The sequence below is a fragment of the Hyla sarda genome, chromosome 4 (assembly GCF_029499605.1).
Source record: "Hyla sarda isolate aHylSar1 chromosome 4, aHylSar1.hap1, whole genome shotgun sequence".
Classification (NCBI taxonomy): Eukaryota; Metazoa; Chordata; class Amphibia; order Anura; family Hylidae; genus Hyla; species Hyla sarda.
The window spans coordinates 391,598,648-391,622,295 of record NC_079192.1 but is presented as its reverse complement, the minus strand read 5'-3'; the positions used below and the strand labels follow the sequence as shown (position 1 = coordinate 391,622,295).

General features: G+C 41.4%; 1 protein-coding gene across 14 annotated transcripts in view; it reads left to right on the top strand.

Moving 5' to 3' along the window:
* LOC130267390 (protocadherin gamma-C5-like) overlaps positions 1–23,648 on the top strand; it is a 571,493-nt gene that overhangs the window by 113,212 nt on the left and 434,633 nt on the right. The window contains exon 1 of one of the 14 annotated variants that reach the window (XM_056517126.1): positions 17,721–20,226. The exons of the other annotated variants lie outside the window; for them this stretch is intronic. Coding sequence (XP_056373101.1) covers positions 17,806–20,226 — 2,421 coding nt within the window. The 5' untranslated portion in view covers positions 17,721–17,805. Of the gene's footprint in view, positions 1–17,720; positions 20,227–23,648 lie in introns of those variants that run through there. 14 annotated transcript variants of the gene reach the window in all.

Genomic DNA, 23,648 nt, shown 5'->3' with positions numbered 1-23,648 from the left:
TTCCTACTGGAGGTTGATGCCTCCTCAGTGGGAGCTGGAGCTGTTCTTCTACAGAAAAATTCTTCCGGGCATGCCGTCACTTGTGGTTTTTTTTCTAGGACCTTCTCTCCGGCGGAGAGGAACTACTCCATCGGGGATCGAGAGCTTCTAGCCATTAAATTAGCACTTGAGGAATGGAGGCATCTGCTGGAGGGATCAAGATTTCCAGTTATTATTTACACCGACCACAAGAACCTCTCCTACCTCCAGTCTGCCCAACGGCTGAATCCTCGCCAGGCCCGGTGGTCTCTGTTATTTGCCCGGTTTAATTTTGAGATTCACTTTCGTCCTGCCGATAAGAACATTAGGGCCGATGCTCTCTCTCGTTCCTCGGATGCCTCAGAAGTTGAACTCTCTCCGCAACACATCATTCCACCTGACTGCCTGATCTCCACTTCTCCTGCCTTCATCAGGCAAACTCCTCCAGGAAAGACCTTTGTTTCTCCACGCCAACGCCTCGGAATCCTCAAATGGGGTCACTCCTCCCATCTCGCAGGTCATGTGGGCATCAAGAAATCTCTGCAACTCATCTCCCGCTTCTATTGGTGGCCGACTCTGGAGACGGATGTTGTGGACTTTGTGCGAGCCTGCACTATCTGTGCCCGGGATAAGACTCCTCGCCAGAAGCCCGCTGGTTTTCTTCATCCCCTGCCTGTCCCCGAACAGCCTTGGTCTCTGATTGGTATGGATTTTATTACTGATTTACCCCCTTCCCGTGGCAACACTGTTATTTGGGTGGTCGTTGATCGATTCTCCAAAATGGCACATTTCATCCCTCTTCCTGGTCTTCCTTCAGCGCCTCAGTTGGCTAAACAATTTTTTGTACACATTTTTCGTCTTCACGGGTTGCCTACGCAGATCGTCTCGGATAGAGGTGTCCAATTCGTGTCTAAATTCTGGAGGGCTCTCTGTAAACAACTCAAGATTAAATTAAATTTTTCTTCTGCATATCATCCCCAGTCCAATGGACAAGTAGAAAGAATTAACCAGGTCTTGGGTGATTATTTGCGACATTTTGTTTCCTCCCGCCAGGATGACTGGGCAGATCTCCTTCCATGGGCCGAATTCTCGTATAACTTCAGAGTCTCTGAATCTTCCTCCAAATCCCCATTTTTCGTGGTGTACGGCCGTCACCCTCTTCCCCCCCTCCCTACCCCCTTGCCCTCTGGTCTACCCGCTGTGGATGAAATTTCTCGTGACCTTTCCATCATATGGAGAGAGACCCAAAATTCTCTCTTACAGGCTTCATCACGCATGAAGAAGTTCGCAGATAAGAAAAGAAGAGCTCCTCCCGTTTTTTCCCCTGGAGACAAGGTATGGCTCTCCGCTAAATATGTCCGCTTCCGTGTCCCTAGCTACAAGTTGGGACCACGCTATCTTGGTCCTTTCAAAGTTTTGTGTCAAATTAATCCTGTCTCTTACAAACTTCTTCTTCCTCCTTCTCTTCGTATCCCTAATGCCTTTCACGTCTCTCTTCTTAAACCACTCATCCTCAACCGTTTTTCTCCCAAATCTGTTCCTCCCACTCCTGTTTCCGGCTCCTCGGACATCTTCTCTGTCAAAGAGATCTTAGCCTCTAAAAAGGTCAGAGGGAAAACTTTTTTTTTAGTGGACTGGGAGGGTTGTGGTCCTGAAGAGAGATCCTGGGAACCTGAGGACAACATCCTAGACAAAAGTCTGCTCCTCAGGTTCTCAGGCTCTAAGAAGAGGGGGAGACCCAAGGGGGGGGGTACTGTTACGCCGAGCGCTCCGGGTCCCCGCTCCTCCCCGGAGCGCTCGCTACACTCTCCCCGCTGCAGCGCTCCGGTCAGATCCACTGACCCGGGGCGCTGCGATTCCGCTTCCAGCCGGGATGCGATTCGCGATGCGGGTAGCGCCCGCTCGCGATGCGCACCCCGGCTCCCGTACCTGACTCGCTCTCCCTCGGTCCTGTCCCGGCGCGCGCGGCCCCGCTCCCTAGGGCGCGCGCGCGCCGGGTCTTTGCGATTTAAAGGGCCACTGCGCCGCTGATTGGCGCAGTGATTCCAATTAGTGTCTTCACCTGTGCACTTCCCTATATCACCTCACTTCCCCTGCACTTCCTTGCCGGATCTTGTTGCCATTGTGCCAGTGAAAGCGTTTCCTTGTGTGTTCCTAGCCTGTGTTCCAGACCTCCTGCCGTTGCCCCTGACTACGATCCTTGCTGCCTGCCCCGACCTTCTGCTACGTCCGACCTTGCTTCTGTCTACTCCCTTGTACCGCGCCTATCTTCAGCAGCCTGAGAGGTGAGCCGTTGCTAGTGGATACGACCTGGTCACTACCGCCGCAGCAAGACCATCCCGCTTTGCGGCGGGCTCTGGTGAAAACCAGTAGTGACTTAGAACCGGTCCACTAGCACGGTCCACGCCAATCCCTCTCTGGCACAGAGGATCCACTACCTGCCAGCCGGCATCGTGACAACCAATGCCAGATGCCTCAGAGTAGATTGACCATGCTGCTACACCAACATTTCCCAATTATGGTTGGTTATGAAACCCTCTTGGGTTATCAATTAGGGTTATGAAACCCTCTTTGGTACTGCGATTGCCTGCTCCTGGCTCATCCTGTGTCTTTCAGGAACTACTTGCCTCCCTGCCCTCAGGCCTTGGGCCTTCAATTTTTGGATGTTTAGCAGTAGCTAAATATATGCTTAATGTAAATGTCAACATTGATCTTTAAATGTAAGGGGTTATGAAACCCTCTTGGGTACTGCGAATGCCTGCTCCATACTCATTCTGTGTCTTTCAGGAACTACTTGCCTCCCTGCCCTCAGGCCTTGGGTCTTCAATTTTTGGATGTTTATCAGTAGCTAAATACATGCTTAATGCAATTTTTCAACATTGATCTTTAAATGTAAGGGGTTGGTTATGAAACCCTCTTGGGTACTGCGATTGCCTGCTACTGGCTCATCCTGTGTCTTTTAGGAACTACTTGCCTCACTGATGCTTCTGGCCTTGGGCCTTTATTTATTTGGATGTTTAACAATAGCTAAATATATGCTTAATGCAAATGTCAACATTGATCTTTAAATGTAAGGGGTTATGAAACCCTCTTGGGTACTGAGAATGCCTGCTCCATACTCATTCTGTGTCTTTCAGGAACTACTTGCCTCCCTGCCCTCAGGCCTTGGGCCTTCAATTTGTGGATGTGTAGCAGTAGCTAAATACATGCTTAACCCCTTAACAACGAAGAACGTATATTTACGTCCTCAGCCAGCTCCCACGATATGCCGCGGGGTCACACATTGACCCCGCATCATATCGAGTTGGTCCCGGCGGCTATCAACGGCCAGGATCCACGGCTAATACAGGACATCACAGATCGCGGTGATATCCTGTATTAACCCTTCAGATGCGGCGATCAAAGCTGAAGTGTCTGAAGTGAAAATTAAAGTATCCCGGCTGCTCAGTCGGGCTGTTCGAGACAGCTGCGGTGAAATCACGGCGTCCCGAACAGCTTACAGGACTCCGGGAGGGACCCTACCTGCCTGAGATCCAGGCAGGAGCAGTCAAGCGCCGATAACACTGATCACAGTCGTGTTAATACACGCCTGTGATCTGTGTAAAAGATCAGTGTGTGCAGTGTTATAGGTCCCTATGGGAGCTATAACACTGCAAAAAAAAAGTGTTAATAAAGGTCATTTAACCCCTTCTCTAATAAGAATCACCCCCCTTTTCCCATAAAAAAAATAAAACAGTGTAAATACAAATAAAAATAAACATATGTGGTATTGCCGCGTGCGTAAATGTCCGAACTATAAAAATATATAATTAATTAAACTGCACGGTCAATGGCGTACACGTAAAAAAATTCTAAAGTCAAAAAAAGCTCATTTTTGGTCACTTTTTATACCATTAAAAATGAATAAAAAGTAATCAAAAAGTCAGATCAAAACAAAAATGGTACCAATAAAAACTTCAGAGCACGGCGCAAAAAATGAGCCCTCACATCGCCCTGTACGTAGAAAAATAAAAAAGTTATAGGGGTCAGAAAAGGTCATTTTTAAACTTAAAAATTTTCCTGCATGTAGTTAGGATTTTTTTTCCAGAAGTACAACAAAATGAAACCTATATAAGTAGGGTACCATTTTAACCTTATGGACCTACAGAATAATGATAAGGTGTCATTTTTACCGTAATATGCATTGCGTAGAAACGGAAGCCTCCAAAAGTTACAAAAGGGTGTTTTTTCTTTGATTTTGTCACACAATGATTTTTTTTCCCGTTTCGCCGTGAATTTTTGGATAAAATGACTAATGTCACTGCAAAGTAGAATTGGTGATGCAAAAATTAAGCCATCATATGGATTTTTAGGTGGAAAATTTAAAGTGTTATGATTTTTAAAAGGTAAGGAGGAAAAAACGAAAGTGCAAAAACTGAAAAACCCTGCGTCCTTAAGGGGTTAATGCAAATTTCAACATTCATCTTTAAATGTAAGGGATTGGTTATGAAACCCTCTTGGGTACTGCGATTGCCTGCTCCTGGCTCGTCCTGTGTCTTTCAGGAACTACTTGCCTTACTGATGTTTCTGGCCTTGGGCCTTTAATTTTTGGATGTTTAACAGTAGATAAATATATGCTTAATGCAAATGTCAACATTGATCTTTAAATGTAAGGGGTTATGAAACCCTCTTGGGTACTGCGAATGCCTGCTCCATACTCATTCTGTGTCTTTCAGGAACTACTTGCCTCCCTGCCCTCAGGCCTTGGGCCTTCAATTTTTGGGTGTTTAGCAGTAGCTAAATACATGCTTAATGCAAATTTCAACATTGATCTTTAAATATAAGGGGTTGGTTATGAAACCCTCTTGGGTACTGCTCCTGACTGCTCCTGACTCATTATGTGTCTTTCAGGAAATAATTGCCTCCCTGATACCTCAGGCCTTGGGCCTTCAATTTTTGGAAGTTTAGCAGTAGCTAATACATGCTTAATGCTAATTTCAACTATGATCTTTAAATTCTCCGTGCTCTGCTAGGGCCTTCTCCTACCCCGCTGGGGCCGATCCGAGGACCTCACTAAACCATCCAATCGGTAGTGGAGACATGCGATGTGTGCAAAGGGCAGGGACTTAATGAACCCGAGCTTATGACCCGCACTTAGTTGTGATTCTTCTTTTCTGGCAAATAATTGCAATCTCTGATCCCTATCGTGAACGGGGTTCAGCGGGTTACCCGCACCTGTCAATGAAAGATAGACACACGCTGGTCCGTTCAGTGTAGCGCGCGTGCAGCCCCGGACATCTGAGGGCATAACACGCCTGTTATTGCTTGATCTCGCGATTGATCGTGCAATGTAAGGGGTTATTAAATCCTCTTGGGTACTGCTGATGCCTACTCCTGACTGCTCCTGTGTCTTTCAGGAACTACTTGACTTCATGATGCTTCTGGGCTTGGGCCTTTGAAATACATGCTTAATTTAAATTTCAACATTTATGGTGCAATGTATGGGGTTATTAAACACTCTTGGGTAGTGTTTTTTTCAAATTTTCTGATAATTATCACAGTAATAAACTTGAATTTTCCACAATAATAACCATTACACCATTGAATGATTGTTGCGTGTGATTTTTTAAGTAACATTTTCCAAAAAAAAAAATACGCAGAGGGATGAACTCTGCTTCTTTATTTCATAAAAACATATTTTATAGAAGAATGTCTTTTGCTGGTCCACCGTCCTGCATTATAGAGTCTTCTGGACTCTTGGATATGCGCTTGTTCTTAAACAAAGGTACAAAAATGGCCAGTCAGGGCTATGGAGACGTTGCGCCTACATCTTACGGCCACATGAGCCCTGTGGGTGCTTGTGAGATTAGGTCCTTTGTACCCATACGGCGGGGTCCGGCACACAAATTTTGATTAAAATTTCAAATAAAAAAATCACACATTTCAATGGTCTCCTCATGCTGTAGCCAACTCCAGGCTGCGTCATTCTGGTAATATATAGAGAGCACTGGCTGTCCTAAATTTTCGTTAACATTTATCGTCAAAAATGTTTGTCTTTTTTATTAGGGATTGTGAAGCTTTGGTGCGTACTCATGCATCAGTCAACTCCAGCTTGTGTCATTCAGGCAATAAGGTTAACTGATGGCGCTGCTGGGCCTGGGTCTGGGAATTTCAAATTTTCTTATAGGTAGCACCCGCTATCCAAAAGTCTTCTTCATAAATTTCTACAATTGTATTTTTTTTGGAGGGATTGTGAAGCCCTAGTGTGTACTCATGAATCAGCTAACTCCAGGCTGTGTCATTCAGGCAATATATAGGTAGCACCCGCTGTCCTAAATATTCTTAAAATTATTTTAAAAATGTTTGTTTTTCCTTTGGGATTCTGAAGCCCTGGTGTGTACTCAATGCTGCTTCCTGCTACGCTCTGTCAGCCCGTTGGTCCTGCGACAGTGTGCTACTACGCCTCCACATCCTCCACTGAGTCTTAAGCCTCCACTGCCTGGACAAGTCTCAGTGGCCCTTTAGCATACCATGTGTGCAGGTCACGGCGGTGTCACGTTGTTCTTCACATGGTTTGCCTTGGTGAGAAGTCTTGGAAACAATGGCCGGTCAGGGCAATGGAGACGTTGCGCCTAAATCTCACGGCCATATGAGCCCTGTGGGGGCTTGTTGGATTTGGTCCTTCGTACCCACACGCTAGGGTCCAGGACACGCAAAGGTTGTTTTAAATTTCAAATCAAAAAATGATGGCGCTGCTGAGCCTGGGTCTGGGAATTTCAAATTTTCTCATGGGTAGCACCCGCTATCCAAAATCTTTTAAAAAAAATTCTAAAATTGTGGTGTTTTGGGGGGGGATTGTGAAGCCCTGGTGTGTACTCGTGCATTAGCCAACTCCAGGCTGTGTCATTCAGGCAATATATGGGTTACTGATACCGCTGTGGGGCCTGGGTCTGGGAATTTAAAATTTTCTCATAGGTAGCACCCGCTATCCAAAATCTTTTTCAAAAATGTCTAAAATTGTGGTGTTTTTGGGGGGGGGGGGGATTGTGAAGCCCTGGTGTGTACTTGTGCATCAGCCAACTCCAGGCGGTGTCATTAAGGTAATATATGGGTTACTGATGCCGCTGCGGGGCCTGGGTCTTGGAATTTCAAATTTTCTCATGGGTAGCACCCGCTATCCAAAATCTTTTTCAAAAATTTCTAAAATTGCTGTGTTTTTTGGGGGGAATTTTGAAGCCCTGGTGTGTACTCGTGCATCAGCCAACTCCAGGCTGTGTCATTCAGGCAACATATGGGTTACTGATGCCGCTGTGGGGCCTGGGTCTGGGAATTTCTAATTTTCCCATAGGTAGCACCCGCTATCCAAAATCTTTTTCAAAAATTTCTAAAATTGTGGTGTTTTTGGGGGGGGGGGGGGTGATTGTGAAGCCCTGGTGTGTACTCGTGCATCAGCCAACTCGAGGCTGTGTCATTAAGGCAATATATGGGTTACTGATGCCGCTGCGGGGCCTGGGTCTTGGAATTTCAAATTTTCTCATAGGTAGCACTCGCTATTCAAAATCTTTTTCAAAAATGTCTAAAATTGCGGTGTTTTTGGGGGGGGGGGGTGGGGATTGTGAAGCCCTGGTGTGTACTTGTGCATCAGCCAACTCCAGGCGGTGTCATTAAGGTAATATATGGGTTACTGATGCCGCTGCGGGGCCTGGGTCTTGGAATTTCAAATTTTCTCATGGGTAGCACCCGCTATCCAAAATCTTTTTCAAAAATTTCTAAAATTGCTGTGTTTTTTGGGGGGAATTTTGAAGCCCTGGTGTGTACTCGTGCATCAGCCAACTCCAGGCTGTGTCATTCAGGCAACATATGGGTTACTGATGCCGCTGTGGGGCCTGGGTCTTGGAATTTCAAATTTTCTCATAGGTAGCACTCGCTATTCAAAATCTTTTTCAAAAATGTCTAAAATTGCGGTGTTTTTGGGGGGGAATTGTGAAGCCCTGGTGTGTACTCGTGCATCAGCCAACTCCAGGCTGTGTCATTAAGGCAATATATGGGTTACTGATGCCGCTGCGGGGCCTGGGTCTTGGAATTTCAAATTTTCTCATAGGTAGCACTCGCTATTCAAAATCTTTTTCAAAAATGTCTAAAATTGCGGTGTTTTTGGGGGGGGATTGTGAAGCCCTGGTGTGTACTCGTGCATCAGCCAACTCAAGGCAGTGTCATTCAGGCAATATATGGGTTACTGATGCCGCTGTTGGGCCTGGGTCTGGGAATTTCAAATTTTCTCATAGGTAGCACCCGCTATCCAAAATCTTAGTTTTAAATTTCTTAATTCCTCTTTTAATCTTGGGGATTGTGAAGGCCTAGTGCCTACTCATGCTGCTGGCAACTCCGGGCTGTGCCATTCATCCACTATATGGTCTCCTCATGCTGCCAACACCTCCATGCTGTGTCATTCAGACACTATATGGTCTCCTCATGCTGACAACATGTCCATGCTGTGTCATTCAGCCACTTTATGGTGTCCTCATGCTGCCAACACCTCCACGCTGTGCCATTCAGCCACTATATGGTCTCCTCATGCTGCCAACACCTCCACGCTGTGTCATTCAGCCACTATATGGTGTCCTCAATCTGCCAACACCTCCATGCTGTGCCATTCAGCCACTATATGGTCTCCTCATGCTGCCAACACCTCCATGCTGTGGTATTCAGTCACTATATGGTTTCCTGACACTGATGCCACCAACAGGCTCTGTAATTGTGCTGCTGTGCGGCAGTGATTCTAAAAGCGATGCTGGTAATCTGCATGTTATTCTGAATAACAGTATTATTTCACTAACCCAGCACACTCCATATGCATTTTAGAACACAGCAAAGTGTTCTATACCCCTATAGAGGCTGTATGTAGGCTAGAAATAGCCTTTTTTAATATAGATTCACCGCAAAAAAATTCGAAACAAAACGAACTTTATCGGAAAATTCGGCGAATAGGCCGAATCGAATTTATGAAAAGTTCGCTCATCTATAGATATAACTTCTGCATATAAAGGATAATACAGCAATCCTACAGTGTGCTATAACAATGTAACCCACATAACTGTTCATTGTGGAATTTATTAAAAAGGCAACAAAAGTATAAAGTATCTATCATAATTTTTTTTATACATATTTAGAAATTCCAACATTTTAAGAGGCTAGGTTGTATATAATGCAGAGCAAAGGCTTACAAATTACAACATATCTTTTAATTGCCATAGCAATAAATAGGTGGCCAGGATAGCTACTATATCATACACATATTATTTATGAAAAACTAAAAAGGTATATGATATAGTAGCTATCCTGGCCACCTAATTATTGCTATGGCACATTTGTGGACACCTACTAAATACAAACATCACAGATTTTGTGCAAAAGTTGTTTTGTACAAAAATTTGTCACTTGCACCTACGGGGGAGGATAGGAGGCAGGAAGGGGACACAGCTTCACATGGAGGGGGCACACCCTGCTTACATGTGACTTACCTGATTTGTGACAGCAAAAGTTGCCAAAATCTATGGCAATTATTAGCTGGCTTAGATTTCTATGCTGGGTCCAATGAGCAGCCACAAAGCCACTATTTTTACTAAAAGCTTTATATAAAAAATGTCCCATTTAGTTATTATTTCTATATTTAGTCAAGTATTAATTTACCCCTAAAACTGCGTTAGTCATATAAATGTATATAGTAATTGTATCTATCATATAAGTGCAGCATTCTAATTTAATTTATAATTAAATGGATTTTAAATGGATCTGTTTACCTATTCCCATAGTAAATAAGATAAGTAGGATGAAAACATTTGAAACTTTTAACAAAAGACACCAATACATTTTAAATAAACAACAACTTTTGTGATTGAGTTTTACAAATTAAAGGCACACTCTTAAAAGTAAATTTAAAGTATCTTAAATTTATAAACAATAACAAATATTTTAACCCCTTAACGATGCAAGACATAAATGTACGTCCTGGTGCGATGGTACCAGGAAATACATTTACCTCCTGTACATGACCGCAAGCATCGGACTGATGCTCGGGTCATGCGCGGCAGGTCCTTGCTGCTATCAGCAGCCAGAGACCCGCTGGTAATGGCGCACATCAGCGATCGTGCTGATTTGTGCCATTAACCCCTCCGATGCCGTGATCAACAACAGATCATGGCATCTGCAACAGTGTAGTCACTAAAATGAAGATGATACTAAACTCTGCAAAGTGGTTAACACAATAGAGGACTGTGCACTGTTACAAATGGATCTGGATAGGTTGGAGGTTTGGGCTGAGAAGTGGCAGATGAGGTTCAACACTGATAAATATAAATGCAAAAAAAGAGATACTGGTCAGGCACTGGTATGTAGCATGGATGGGTAAACAGGTGCGGCATCACCTTGTATAATGAAAGCGCTAGGAGGTATATGTCCTGGTACAGGTTGTGCTCACACAAAAGGTACAGTCCAGCATGCAGATACAATGTAAGAAGAAAGAGACGGGAGCAACTCACCCAGGACCCACGAGGATTCAGCAAAGATAGCTCTTGATTGCAGAAAGTGCAGGTGCATACCACGGGAGGCCACGATGATATAGTGGGGGAGCAGTAGACAGCGGCGGGCCACGGTCCGTATCGTGCTTTCAAAGCGCTTTGTCAGGCCCCTGACTGATAAATATAAGGTAATGCACATGGGGAGGAAAAATCCAGGCTGGGATTATGTCCCACACTTGGGACAACTGACGTGGAAAAGGATTTAGGAGTCTTAGTTAACAGTAAATTTAGCTGTAGTGACCAATGTCGGGCAGCTGCTGTCAAGGCAAATAAAATCATGGGGGGCATCAATAGAGGAATAGATGCCCACGACAAGGAAATCATTCTACCACTGTACAAATCACTAGTCAGACCACACATAGAGCACTGTGTACAGTACCAGGCACCAGTGTACAAGAAAGATATAGTGGAGCTGGAGAGGGTTCAAAGATTGGCAACCAGAGTAATATGGGGAATGGGAGGACTACAGTACCCAGAAAGATTATCAGAATTAGAGTTATTTAGTTTAGAAGAAAGAAGGCTTAAGGCAAACTAATAACTATGTATAAATATATCAGGGGGCAATGCAGAAATCTCTCCAATGATCTATTTATACCCAGGACTGAATCTATAACAAGGGGGCACCCTCTTCGTTTAGAGGGAAGAAGGTTTCTACACCAGCACAGATGCGGGTTCTTTACTATAAGAATAGTGAGACTATGGAACTCTCTCCCAGAGGAGGTGGTCATGGTGAACTCAGTAAAATAGTTCAAAAGGGGCCTTGATGCATTTTTTGGAGAAAAATAACATTACAGGTTATGGATACTAGATTTATAGTGACAGAATGTTGATCCAAGAATTTATTCTGATTGCCATATTTAGAGTCGGAAAGGAATTTTTACCTCTAGTATGAGGATTTTATGCCTTCCTCTGGATCATCTGAGTAGGGACTCATTAGGAATATAAGTTGAACGATGGTATCGCCTGCAGTGCTGCTGCGGGGATCCGATCATCCATAATGGCGGACGGAGGTCCCCTCACCTGTCTCCAGCCGTCTCCAGGGGTCTTCTGCTCTGGTCGGAGATCGAGCAGACCAGAGCAGACGATGACCGATAACACTGATCAGTGCTATGCCCTATGCATAGCACTGAACAGTATTAGCAATCAAGTGATTGCTATAAATAGTCCCCTATGGGGACTATTAAAGTGTAAAAATAAGAGTAAAAAACAGTGTATAAAAAAAACTGAAAATTATAAAAAAAATCCCCTCCTCCAATAAAAATGTAAATTGTCCCGTTTTCCCATTTTACCCCCAAAAAGTATTAAAAAAAAAATTAATAAACATATTTGGTATCACTGCGTGCATAAATATCCAAACTATTAAAATATAATTTTAATGATCCCTTACAGTGAACAGCGTGAACGTAAAAAAAAAATGAAAATTGCTGCTGTTTTGTAACATGTTATTTTAAAAAATTTTATAAAAATGTATTAAAAGTTTTATATATGCAAATGTAGTATCAAAAAAAAAGTACAGATAATTGTGCAAAAAATTAGCCCTCATACCACTGCTTATATGGAAACATGAAAAAGTAATAGGTCAGCAAAATGGAGCAATTTTAAACGTACTAATTTGGTTAAAAAGTTTGCAATTTTTTTTTTAAGTGGCAAAATAATAGAAAAGTATGTAATCATGGATATCATTTTAATGGTATTGACCCACAGAATAAAGAAAACATGTTATTTTTACCATAACATGTAAAACTCAAAAACAAAACTTCCAAAATTAGCAAAATTGCCGTTTTCTTTTCACCTTCACCACACAAATAGTATTTTTTAGGTTGTGTCATATATTTTATGGTAAAAAGAGTGATGCCATTACAAAGAAAAACTGGCTGTGCATAAAAAAAAACAAGCCCTCATATTCATCTGTGGATGAAAATATAAAAGAGTTACGATTTTTAAAAAGCGAGTAGGAAAAAACAAAAACGTAAAAATAAAATTTGCTGAATCCTTAAAGGGGTACTCCGGTGGAAAACTTTTTTTTTTTAAAATCAACTGGTGCAAGAAAGTTAAACAGATATGTAAATTACTTCTATTAAAAATTCTTAATCCTTCCAGTACTTATTAAGGGAATTATTTTATTTGGGGATTTCTTTTCCGTCATGACCACAGTGCTCTCTGCTGACACCTCTGTCCATTTTAGGAACTGTCCAGAGCAACATATGTTTGCTATGGGGATTTTCTCCTACTCTGAACAGTTCCTGACATGGACAGAGGTGTCAGCAGAGAGCACTGTGGTCCTGACATTGTTCTGGCACTATGGGGGCTTTGTAAACACACGTGGCCTTCAATTCTGGACAAATTTTCTCTCCAAAAGCCCAATGGCGCTCCTTCATTGTAGTGCGCCCACAGAGCACTTTACATCCACATATGGCGTATGTTCTTATCCAGAAAAAATGGGGTTGCAAATTTTGGGGGGCTTTCTCACATTTCCCCTTGTGAAATTGAAAAATTTCGGGTAACACCAGCATTTTATTGAAAAACATTTAAATTTTTTTTTCATTTTCCCATCCAACTTTAACGGAAATTGGTCAAACATCTGTGGGGTGTTAAGGCTCACTATACCCCTTGTTACGTTCCATGAGGGGTGTAGTTTCCAAAATGGTGTCTCGCGTGGGTATTTATTTTTTTGCATTTATGTCAGAACTGCTGTAAAATCAGCCACCCCTGTGCAAATCACCAAAATTAGGCCTCAAATGTACATAGTGCACTTGTTGTGCATCCACAGAGCATTTAACGCCCACATATGGGATATTTCCTTTTACCGCTTGTGAAAATCAAAGTTGGTGTAATTTTTTTAATTTTTTTACACAAACAGGCTGGTGTACACCCCAACTTTTCCTTTTCATAAGGGGTAAAAGGAGAAAACGCCCCCCCCCCCCAAAAAAAATAAATTTGTAGTGTAATTGCTCCCGAGTACGGAAATACCCCATATGTGGCCCTAAACGGTTTTCTTGAAATACGACAGGGCTCTGAAGTGAGATAGTGTAATGCGCATTTGAAGACAATATTACGGATTGCATAGGGGTGGGCATAGGGGTATTCTACAACAGTAATCCCCAAACAGGGTGCCTCCAGCTGTTGGTAAACTCTCAGGGTTGGCACCTCTGCCACCTCACTCCTATCCCTTCAGGGGAATCGTGGGTGTCTTGGACCACCCCGATCCCCCTTATTTTCCGGGTCACTGGAGACCCGTATGACCTGGAATCGCCGCAAATCGCCGGAGTGGATTAACCAGCGATTTGTGTCGATCGCCGACATGGGGGTGGTCTCAGGACACCCCTGGGCATTGGCACGCGATGCCTGCCGAAAGATATCCGCATTCCGGTCCGGTCCTTGCCGGGGGGACCGAAATTCCCACGGGCATACAGGTATGCCCTTGGTCCTTAAGTACCAGGGAGCGAAGGCGTACCTGTACGCCCTTGGTCCCTAAGTGGTTAAGGCCAAAATAGACTGAGTCCTTAAAGGGTTAAATGCAAGTCTTTCTTTGTTGGATTAGGGTAATTGGAAGTATAGTAATCTGTAAGGTTGGGTTCACATATGTCCAGTATCTGGCCTAGATCTTGACACAACTGTACAACTAATGCCATAACTGATGACAGTGTGCATCAGTTGTCATTAGTAGAGATGAGCGAACTTACAGTAAATTCGATTCGTCACGAACTTCTCGGCTCGGCAGTTAATGACTTTTCCTGCATAAATTAGTTCAGATTTCAGGTGCTCCGGTGGGCTGGAAAAGGTGGATACAGTCCTAGGAGACTCTTTCCTAGGAATGTATCCACCTTTTCCAGCCCACCGGAGCACCTGAAGGCTGAACTAATTTATGCAGGATAAGTCATCAATTGCCGAGCCGGGAAGTTCGTGACGAATCGAATTTACTGTAAGTTCACTCATCTCTAGTCATTAGTTGTGTGGCATCCGGCATCCATTGTCTCTGGACGCCAGAGAGGGGAAAGTTTTTTTTATTTCTTGGATTACATATAAATAGTCTACTGTAGGATTATTTATATTGTAAACATTTATAAATTGTAATATTGGGAAACAATATTTAAATGTTATCATAATAAAATAAGGTTAATTTCCATTGTGTCTGTTGATATCTTTAGTTTAATTTTATTGTTTTAAAGGGGTACTCCGGTGGTTAATTTTTTTGACTATATGGCATCTTCTTTGTAAGTTTAGTTTTTTTGCAATATACATGTGTTATATATTTTGGCAGCATGTATGTGTTTTTCTTACCTGTTTGTTGGGCAGGAAGTTCTGTAGTTCAGAGGCTTTTCTTTTACTGTTGTCCACAGTTCTGAGTCTGTTGTGGACAAGACGTCACAGCCTTTTTTTTTTCCTTTCTGTCTGCATGAGAGGAATAACCCACGCCCCCTCATCTCATCCAGCTGAGTACACAGCTCCTCACCTCCCCTCCCTCCTGCTCTGTATTCTAAGGATACAGGTCTGCACAGGAGAAGGAACACAGAGAAGATAAGTGTTATCTGAAGGGGAGGATGACAGGGTGCACGGGCTGGGGATGTATGGACTGCAGGGGAATAAATCTCATACTTGGAATGATCACTATGGGGGAGAGTTATCAAAACCTGTGCAGAGGAAAACTTGCCCGGTTGCCCATAGCAACCAATCAGATTGCTTCTTTCATTTTTCACAGGCCTTCATAAAAATGAAAGCAGCACGCTGATTTGTTGCTATGGGCAACTGGGCAAGTTTTCCTCTGCACAGGTTTTGATAAATCTCCCCCTATATGTGAAGTGGGAGGGGGGGTGGACTCCTGAATGACACATGCTGGGAGTTGTAGTCTCTGTTGTGTGTGTATGCTAGTGTTTACAAACCAGTATGCCTCCAGCTATTGCAAAACTACAACTCCCAGCCAGCCCTGACAGACTTTGGGCATGCTTAGAGTTGTAGATTTGCAACAGCTGGAGGTACAATGGTTGGGAAACACTGTTCTAGCCTATTCAGCATACACATCATGTTACACCAGTGTTTCCCAACCAGTGTGCCTCCAGCTGTTGCAAAACTACAACTCCTAGCATGCCCAAAGGCTGTCAGGGCATGCTGGGAGTTGTAGTTTTGCAACACCTGGAGGCACCCTGGTTGGGAAACACTGGTGTATGTCCTACAGAGGTGTGGTGAACTATAACCCCCAGGAGACTACAGGAGGCAGCATGCTGGTGTTATATCACAGACTGAAGACTCCTGAATGACATATGCTGGGAGTTGTAGTCCCTTTAGTGTGTGTATGACAGTGTATCCCAACCAAGGCTGATTATATTAGTGCGCTGTGTATAAGGCGGCTGACCCGGGAAAATAGTGGGATGGGTAAAGGGCGGAACAAACAAACAAAAAAAAAGGGAGCAGCCCCAAACCAGCAAGGCATGTGGCATGCTGGGATTTGTAGTTTTCAGCACAGCAAGAAACAGGAAATAGAAGCAAAGATAGGAAAACAAATTGGGGGATAAAAAGACAACAAAGAACAGAAATAGAGTAGGCTAAACAACAAGAATAGAAATGAAACAAAACAGGTAAAACAAATAGGGTAGGTCAAAAACGGAAAAAAACGTTGACCACTGGAGTACCCCTTTAAGCTTTATAACTTAATTTTGGTACTGCAATAAATAAATATAAATACTTAATTTTAGCATATTGAAATAACAATAAATAACTTTGCTCTGTCACTTAGATGTTTATGTTAATTGCTTTCATTATATGAACATGAATACTACATTTTCCCCTTAAAGGGGTACTCCACTGGAAAACATTTTTTTTTTTAATCAACTGGTGCCAGAAGGTTAAACAAATTAGTAAATTACATTCTTATTTAAAAAGCTTAACCATTCCAGTACTTTTCAGCTGCTGTATACTAAGAGGAAGTTCTTTCCTTTTTGAACTTTCTTTCTGTCTGACCACAAGCGCTCTCTGCTGACACCTCTGTCCATATCAGGAACTGTCCATATCAGGAACTGTCCAGAGCAGAAGCAAATCCCCATAGCAAACCTATCCTGCTCTGGACAGTTCCTGACATGGACAAAGGTGTCAGCAGAGAGCACTGTGGTCAGGCAGAAAGGAAGTTCAAAAAGAAAATAACTTCCTCTGTAGTGTGCAGCAGCTGATAAGTACTGGAAGGGTTAAGACTTTCAAATAGAAGTAATTTACAAATCTGTTTAACTTTCGGGCACCAGTTGATTAAAAACATTTTTTTCCAGTGGAGTTCCCCTTCAAGATAAATGGCTATTATGCTATTGTGCTAATTTCACTGCTCAATGCAAAGCATTTTATAGATCATTGTAAGCAATATAATGATTGAGTTTGAAAAAACAGTAACTATATTTAATATCATTGCATGCAGAAATGTTTTAAGTATTAAAATATACTGCTATTTAAACCACATGGTTTAGCAGCATAAATAAACAAAAAAAAAAACTAAATGGAAAAAATAAATTTTTTCACAGAAAGTCTCATCTCAAAAACTACCAATCAAGGCACAATAAAAGAGCTATCACATAGCTCTTTAGACAATAAATGAGCCATCACATAGCTCTTTTTGTCTTTAGACAGAATATGGTGGTTTAAACTTTTTATTTTACCTATATACATCGGGTATCAATTAGATCATAGTTATATGCAGAATAGAGTTAACATATCAGTTTTTCCACAAAATGAATGGCATACAAATTAAATCATCCAAAAGTTACAGAATTAGAGACAGGACTGGTGTTGTACTAAATATTGTTTTTGTTATTTTTTCTTCTGACATAACATATTCAGGTTATAAGTTAACTGCCAAAATAAAAACGGTATATTTTACTGTTATTTTAAATGAAAACTATCATCAATTTATTATTGTAATATTCTAGTATATTTTATTATCACTCATGCCTTATAGAAAAAAAAGAAATAGAGATATAAATGAATAAAAAGTGTGCTTCTTGCAGAATAGAGGCAGTTCTTATTTTTGAACACTGAGTGTCACTATAAGACTGTATATTCATTTGCGTCCAATGTGGAAAGAAAATTTACAAAGGTGACTATATTCACACAGTACTAAATACAGTGAGACATAGATGCTTCCAGTGAACACACTGCAGTCTGAACTAAAGGAAATATCTTCATGAATAATTATTTTTCCAAGAATTACATCTTGTGGATTATAGCAAAAGAAACATTTCTATCATAGCAAACAATGAATTATACAGCAAGACATAGAAGAAATCAATGGGAACAGATATATCAGGTATTTTGCTTTGTTTTCTTCTTTATCCATGAGATCTATGGGCAGCTACAATATTCAATACTTGAAGAAATGAAGCGAGGCTCTGTCATTGGGAATGTGGTAAATGATCTTAATTTAAATGTAGGTGACTTAGCAAATAGAAAATTTCAACTTATTTCAAAAGCAAAAATAAAATATTTAAATGTGAATATGGATAATGGAGACTTATTTGTAGCAGAGAGAATTGATAGAGAAACATTATGTGGAATCAAACTAAACTGCTTTATAAATCTAGAGGCTGTGATTGAAAATCCTTTGAATTTTTATACAATCACCATTGAAATCAAGGATGTGAATGATAATTCTCCAGTATTTTCTAAGAAACATTTTGAAATAGAAATAAGTGAACTTACCTCACCTGGGGGCCGCTTTGCTTTAGGAAATGCACAAGATCCAGATTTAGGAACCAACTCTATCCAGAGTTATACACTGAGCAACAATGGAAACTTTGGACTTGGAGAGAAAATTACAACAGATGGAATTAAATATCCGGAAATTGTTTTAGAAAAATCATTAGATAGAGAGATACAAAGTTTCTATGAGTTGTTATTAACAGCTTTGGATGGAGGAAACCCACAGAAATCCAGCACAGCTGCAATTAAGATTATTGTTCTAGATGTTAATGACAACCTGCCCATGTTTACCCAAGATATATATCGTATACAATTACATGAAAATGCTGTTATTGGATCCCTTGTAATTCAGTTAAATGCCACAGATGAAGATGAAGGTTCTAATGCACAAATAACTTATTCTTTTAGTCACATTTCTGATGATTCACGCCAGTTATTTTCTATAGATTCATTAAATGGAGACATCAAAGTCTTAAGAGATTTGGACTATGAAACATCAGACACCTATGAAATGACTGTAGAGGCTAAAGATGGCGGTGGTCATGTGACACATTGCAAAGTGTCCATACAAGTAATGGATGTGAATGACAATGCTCCAGAAATATCTATCACATCTCTCTCATCTTCAATTCCAGAGGATTCACCACCAGGAACTGTTATAGCATTACTAAATGTCCATGACTTGGACTCACGGGTGAACAGTGACGTTGTTTGTCACATCTCAGACACATTGGCTTTTCAGCTAATTCCATCCTCTAGTAGTTACTATAAACTAGTAACTGCAGCCAGCATGGACCGAGAAAGAAATCCTTCTTACAATGTTACAATCCAGTGTATGGATAGTGGATCTCCTCCACTATCAACCAACAAGACCTTTCAGCTCAACATCTCAGATGTGAATGACAATGCTCCAGTGTTTGAGAAGATTAACTACATTTTGTATATCGGAGAAAATAATCAACCGGGGACATCAATACACCATGTCCATGCTACAGATCTGGATTGGGATGAAAATGGTAAAATTACTTATAGCATTCTGAATAGTAATGTAGAAGATATTCCTGTGTCATCCTATATTTCCATTAATTCTATAAGTGGAGTAATATATGCCCAGAGATCATTTGACTATGAACAGTTGCAGGAATTTCAGTTCCAGATGATGGCGAAAGACAGTGGATCTTCTCCTCTAAGCAGTAATGTCACAGTGAGGATATGTATCATTGATAAGAATGATAATGCTCCTAAGATCCTCTACCCATCAGCAGATACTGAGGGATCAGCATTATTTGAGTTTATTCCTCACTCGGCTGAGAAAGGTTATCTAGTCACCAAAGTGATTGCAGTGGACGCTGACTCTGGACACAATGCCTGGCTCTTCTATCACTTACTACAGGTTCCTGATGCATCATTATTTGTCATTGGTCAATATACTGGGGAAATTAAAATAGGACGTGACCTGCAGGACACAGATACTTTAAGGCAAAAACTTGTGGTTCTGGTGAAAGATAATGGAGTCCCATCTCTGTCATGTACAGTTTCAGTGCATGTAGTTGTGGCTGAATATTTTCAACAGGTAGTACCAGAGATTAAACGACAACCCAGTATGTCAGATACTTCTTCCAATGCAACATTATATCTAATAGTGTCAATAGCTTTCATTTCAATTTTATTTATTGCAACTGTATTAATTACTATTATATTAAAATGCAAGAAAACTAACAGTCCTTCAGCCTATGGAGCATATAGTAGAAATGTGTATCCACAGTTCACCCTGGGATGTCCTTCTGAGATCAGTGATACAAGTTTACCTTTCCCATTCTCATATGATGTGTGTGTGACTCTGGACTCAAAGCAGAATGAAATTGCTTATCTGAAACCAGTGCAGAACGTTCCCACAGAGAATCTCATAGACACTGGGGATGCATTAACAACAAATGATGATTCACAAACTAATGTGCCTAATGGAAACATTTCACAGGTATGAATCAAGTTCTTTTTTTAATTACTGTATTATTTATTTAATATAGTACAAATATACATGCAATATAAAATAACTTGGTACATAGTGCTTTGTAAATAATATGTAAATAATAAAGGTAGCAGCCATTCACATTTTACTCAATACTTTAATGGGCTATATAGTGTAGTAGTTTTTTGTACAAAACCATGGAGTGCAGAATAGGTGTCAGGTATATGCTCACCTTGCAGTGTTGCGAAGGAACAACACTGTGAAGTGCTCTTAAAATTAAGATATCGGAAAGCAGCCGACCATCAGTGCCATTCTCAGTACGGTGGGATATGCAGGTACACGGTGAAGGTAAAGATGTAAAACCTGGTTGGGTTCTCCTTTCATCCAACAAAAGATCAGACTTAAGGCTCACGGCACATAACCCGGAGACACCTTTTTTTTTGGGTGGTGATCTCAGGGTGTCTTTTATTATGCAGGTATTTTAGATACATAGACAATGCGTTTTAAAGGTATTCATCCTTCTTCCTAAGATAAATTTGGTTTCTCCAGGTAATGCAACGCAAGCCTAAAGTCGGATCTTTTGTCGGATGAAAGGAGAACACAGCCAGGTCATCCTTACCTCCAACGTATACCTAATGTAAGTTATGACCAATAAGGATGAATGCTGGAGAAAGTAGTTGTAGATTTCCTTCTGCCACAGGAGTCAACTGTATTTGCGTCTCGAGAACTTTGAATCTATGGATATGCATTATAACCATTTGTATCTGAGACACACACACACATATATGTCCCTGTTCCCATATATAGGAGCAGGGACATATATATACTCTGTAAATACAATTCATGTTGGATTCTACATAGAAAAAAAAGCTTGATACAGATTTTCCACATTGTAGGGTCACCATGCAGTGAAAGTGTTAAGTGTATAACATAAAAACCCTAAATAAGTAAATTTTCTAACTGAGTTCAAGTATTGTACACAATAGATACTCAATGGAAGACCAGAGTCTGGAGACATTGCAGGCCATGGTAGAACGTTTAGCTAACTCAGTCTGCTCACAGTAGTACAAGCTACATGCAGATTGGCATTGTCATGTTGAAAAACAGCTCGTGGGACTCTTCTGAGAAATGACTGTACCATTGGTTCCACAACCAAATCAATGCAATGCCAAACTGTTAATTAACGTGGAGTCAAGACTAGTGGGGTCCAGCTCTTGTATATTTTGGCAGACCCATCTCTGGCTATTCTTGTATCTGAGGCAAAAGTAGGACTCTTCGCTGAAGAGGATAGACTTCCCTTCAGCCTCCATTGCCATCTTTCTGCACCATATCTTTGGTGTTACAATTTCAATATTAGGAGGGAACATCATCCAGCTCCTGCTCCCATGATTATGGTGTGGAGTGACATAATATATAGTAACTGGGCCCTCTAGTCTTCATTCCAGGTACACTAACAGCTCAGTGATACATTAATTTGGTTGTGGAACCAGTAGTACAGCTATTTCTGAAGTGTCCCTGCATTCATTTTTCAACATGACAATGCCAGGCCACATGTTGCTAATGCTGTGAACAGTCTGTGTGGCCTGATTGTGCTACCTGACTGCAACACCTCTGGACTTGTCTCCCCTTAACCTAGAGGAAGCAGGGTATACCAGTACATCCTGCCTCTTGTTCCCCATGTAGAAACATGCTCACGAACTGAGCACACTTCATATCCAGTGGATCCCGGTTGCTATCAGCATCCATGCCCCACGGTTAATGTTGGACATCTCAGATCGGGCCGATATCTGGCATCACCCCTTTAGACGCCGCAATCAAAGTTAATCACAGCATAGAGGACAAGCTATAAGGATTAGAAATAAATATTAGAAATGGGGATGGGATATGAGTACAGGATATGAAGACGGGATATGGGGATGAGATATGGGGATGGGATATAGGGATGGGATATGAGGAAGGGATATGAGGTCGGTATATGAGGACGGGATATGAAATCGGGATATGAGGTTGGGATATGAGGACGGAATATGAGGTCGAGATATAAGGACAAAATATGAGGACAAGATATGAGGTAGGAATATGAGGAGGGAATTTGGGGTCGGGATATGAGAAAGGGATATAGGGTCAGGATTTAAGGACGGGATATAAGAACAAAAGCTCCTCCTTTGTTGCTTTTCCTCCTCCACAAGGAGAGGTAAGGTAAGAAAAAACAGGCAGGCCCTAGTAGCTAGTATATATATATATATATATATATATATATATATATATATAATCTTTTATATTTTTTATTTTACAGACATATAAATTCCAGTATACAAACAAAACAATTTCAATAAAATGAAGGTGTTTATGAAGCAAAACAAAATGCTTACAAATTCAAAAATATCTTTAACATAAATTTAAATGAAATTATTATTATTTATGAAAAACGAATAAAGTGTATGGTATAGTAATTATCCTTACCACCTAACTATTGCTATGGCACATTGGGGACACTTACTAAATACTAAGTCACAGAGTTTCTGGAGGAAGGGTACACCCTCCTCACATGCTACTTTAGGCTGATTTTTGATAGCAAAAGTTGGCAAAATCTATGCCACTAGACCAACAGTGAATGTTTAAATGTCAGTTTAGTTTCTGCTTTTAGCTTTGACAGTGGCAATCTAAAGGGTTAATTGCTTTATTAGTCACCCACAGGGATAGATGCATACCAGATATTAGTCATGGCCCCCAGCTACTTAAATCAGCTGGGTGTCACCAGGTGTGGAGCGGGCTTGAGTCAGGAGCCTGCTTAATACACCCTTAGCAGCCCCATGATAAACTAGATCTGTCATATGTCGCAAAAGGGTTAATTTATAATATGAAGAATTTTGTTTTATATCTGTATACATATTCCTAGAGATGAGCAAACTTTTGAAAAATTCGATTCGACCGATTCGCTGAATTTTCAGAAAAAATTAGTTTCGGGTCGAATTTATTTGCAGCAAATCTATATTAAAAACGGCTATTTCTGGCCTACATAGAGCCTCAACAGGGGTGTAGAACACTTTGCTTTGTTCTAAGATGCATATGGAGTGTGCTGGGGTAGTGAAATAATACTGTTATTAAGTATGACATGCAGATTACAGGCATCGCTATTAGAATCACTGCCACAGAGAGGCACAATGACAGAGCCTGGAGGTGGCATCAGCATGAGGAGACCAAATAGTGGCTAAATGATACAGCATGGATGTGTTGGAAGCATGAGGAGACCATATAGTGGCTAAATTACAGTGTGGAGGTGTTGGCAGCATGAGGAGACCATATAGTGGCTAAATGACACAATGTGGAGGTGTTGGCAGCATGAGGAGACCATATAGTGGCTGAATGACACAGCATGTAGGTGTTGGCAGCATGAGGAGACCATATAGTGGCTAAATTACACAATGTGG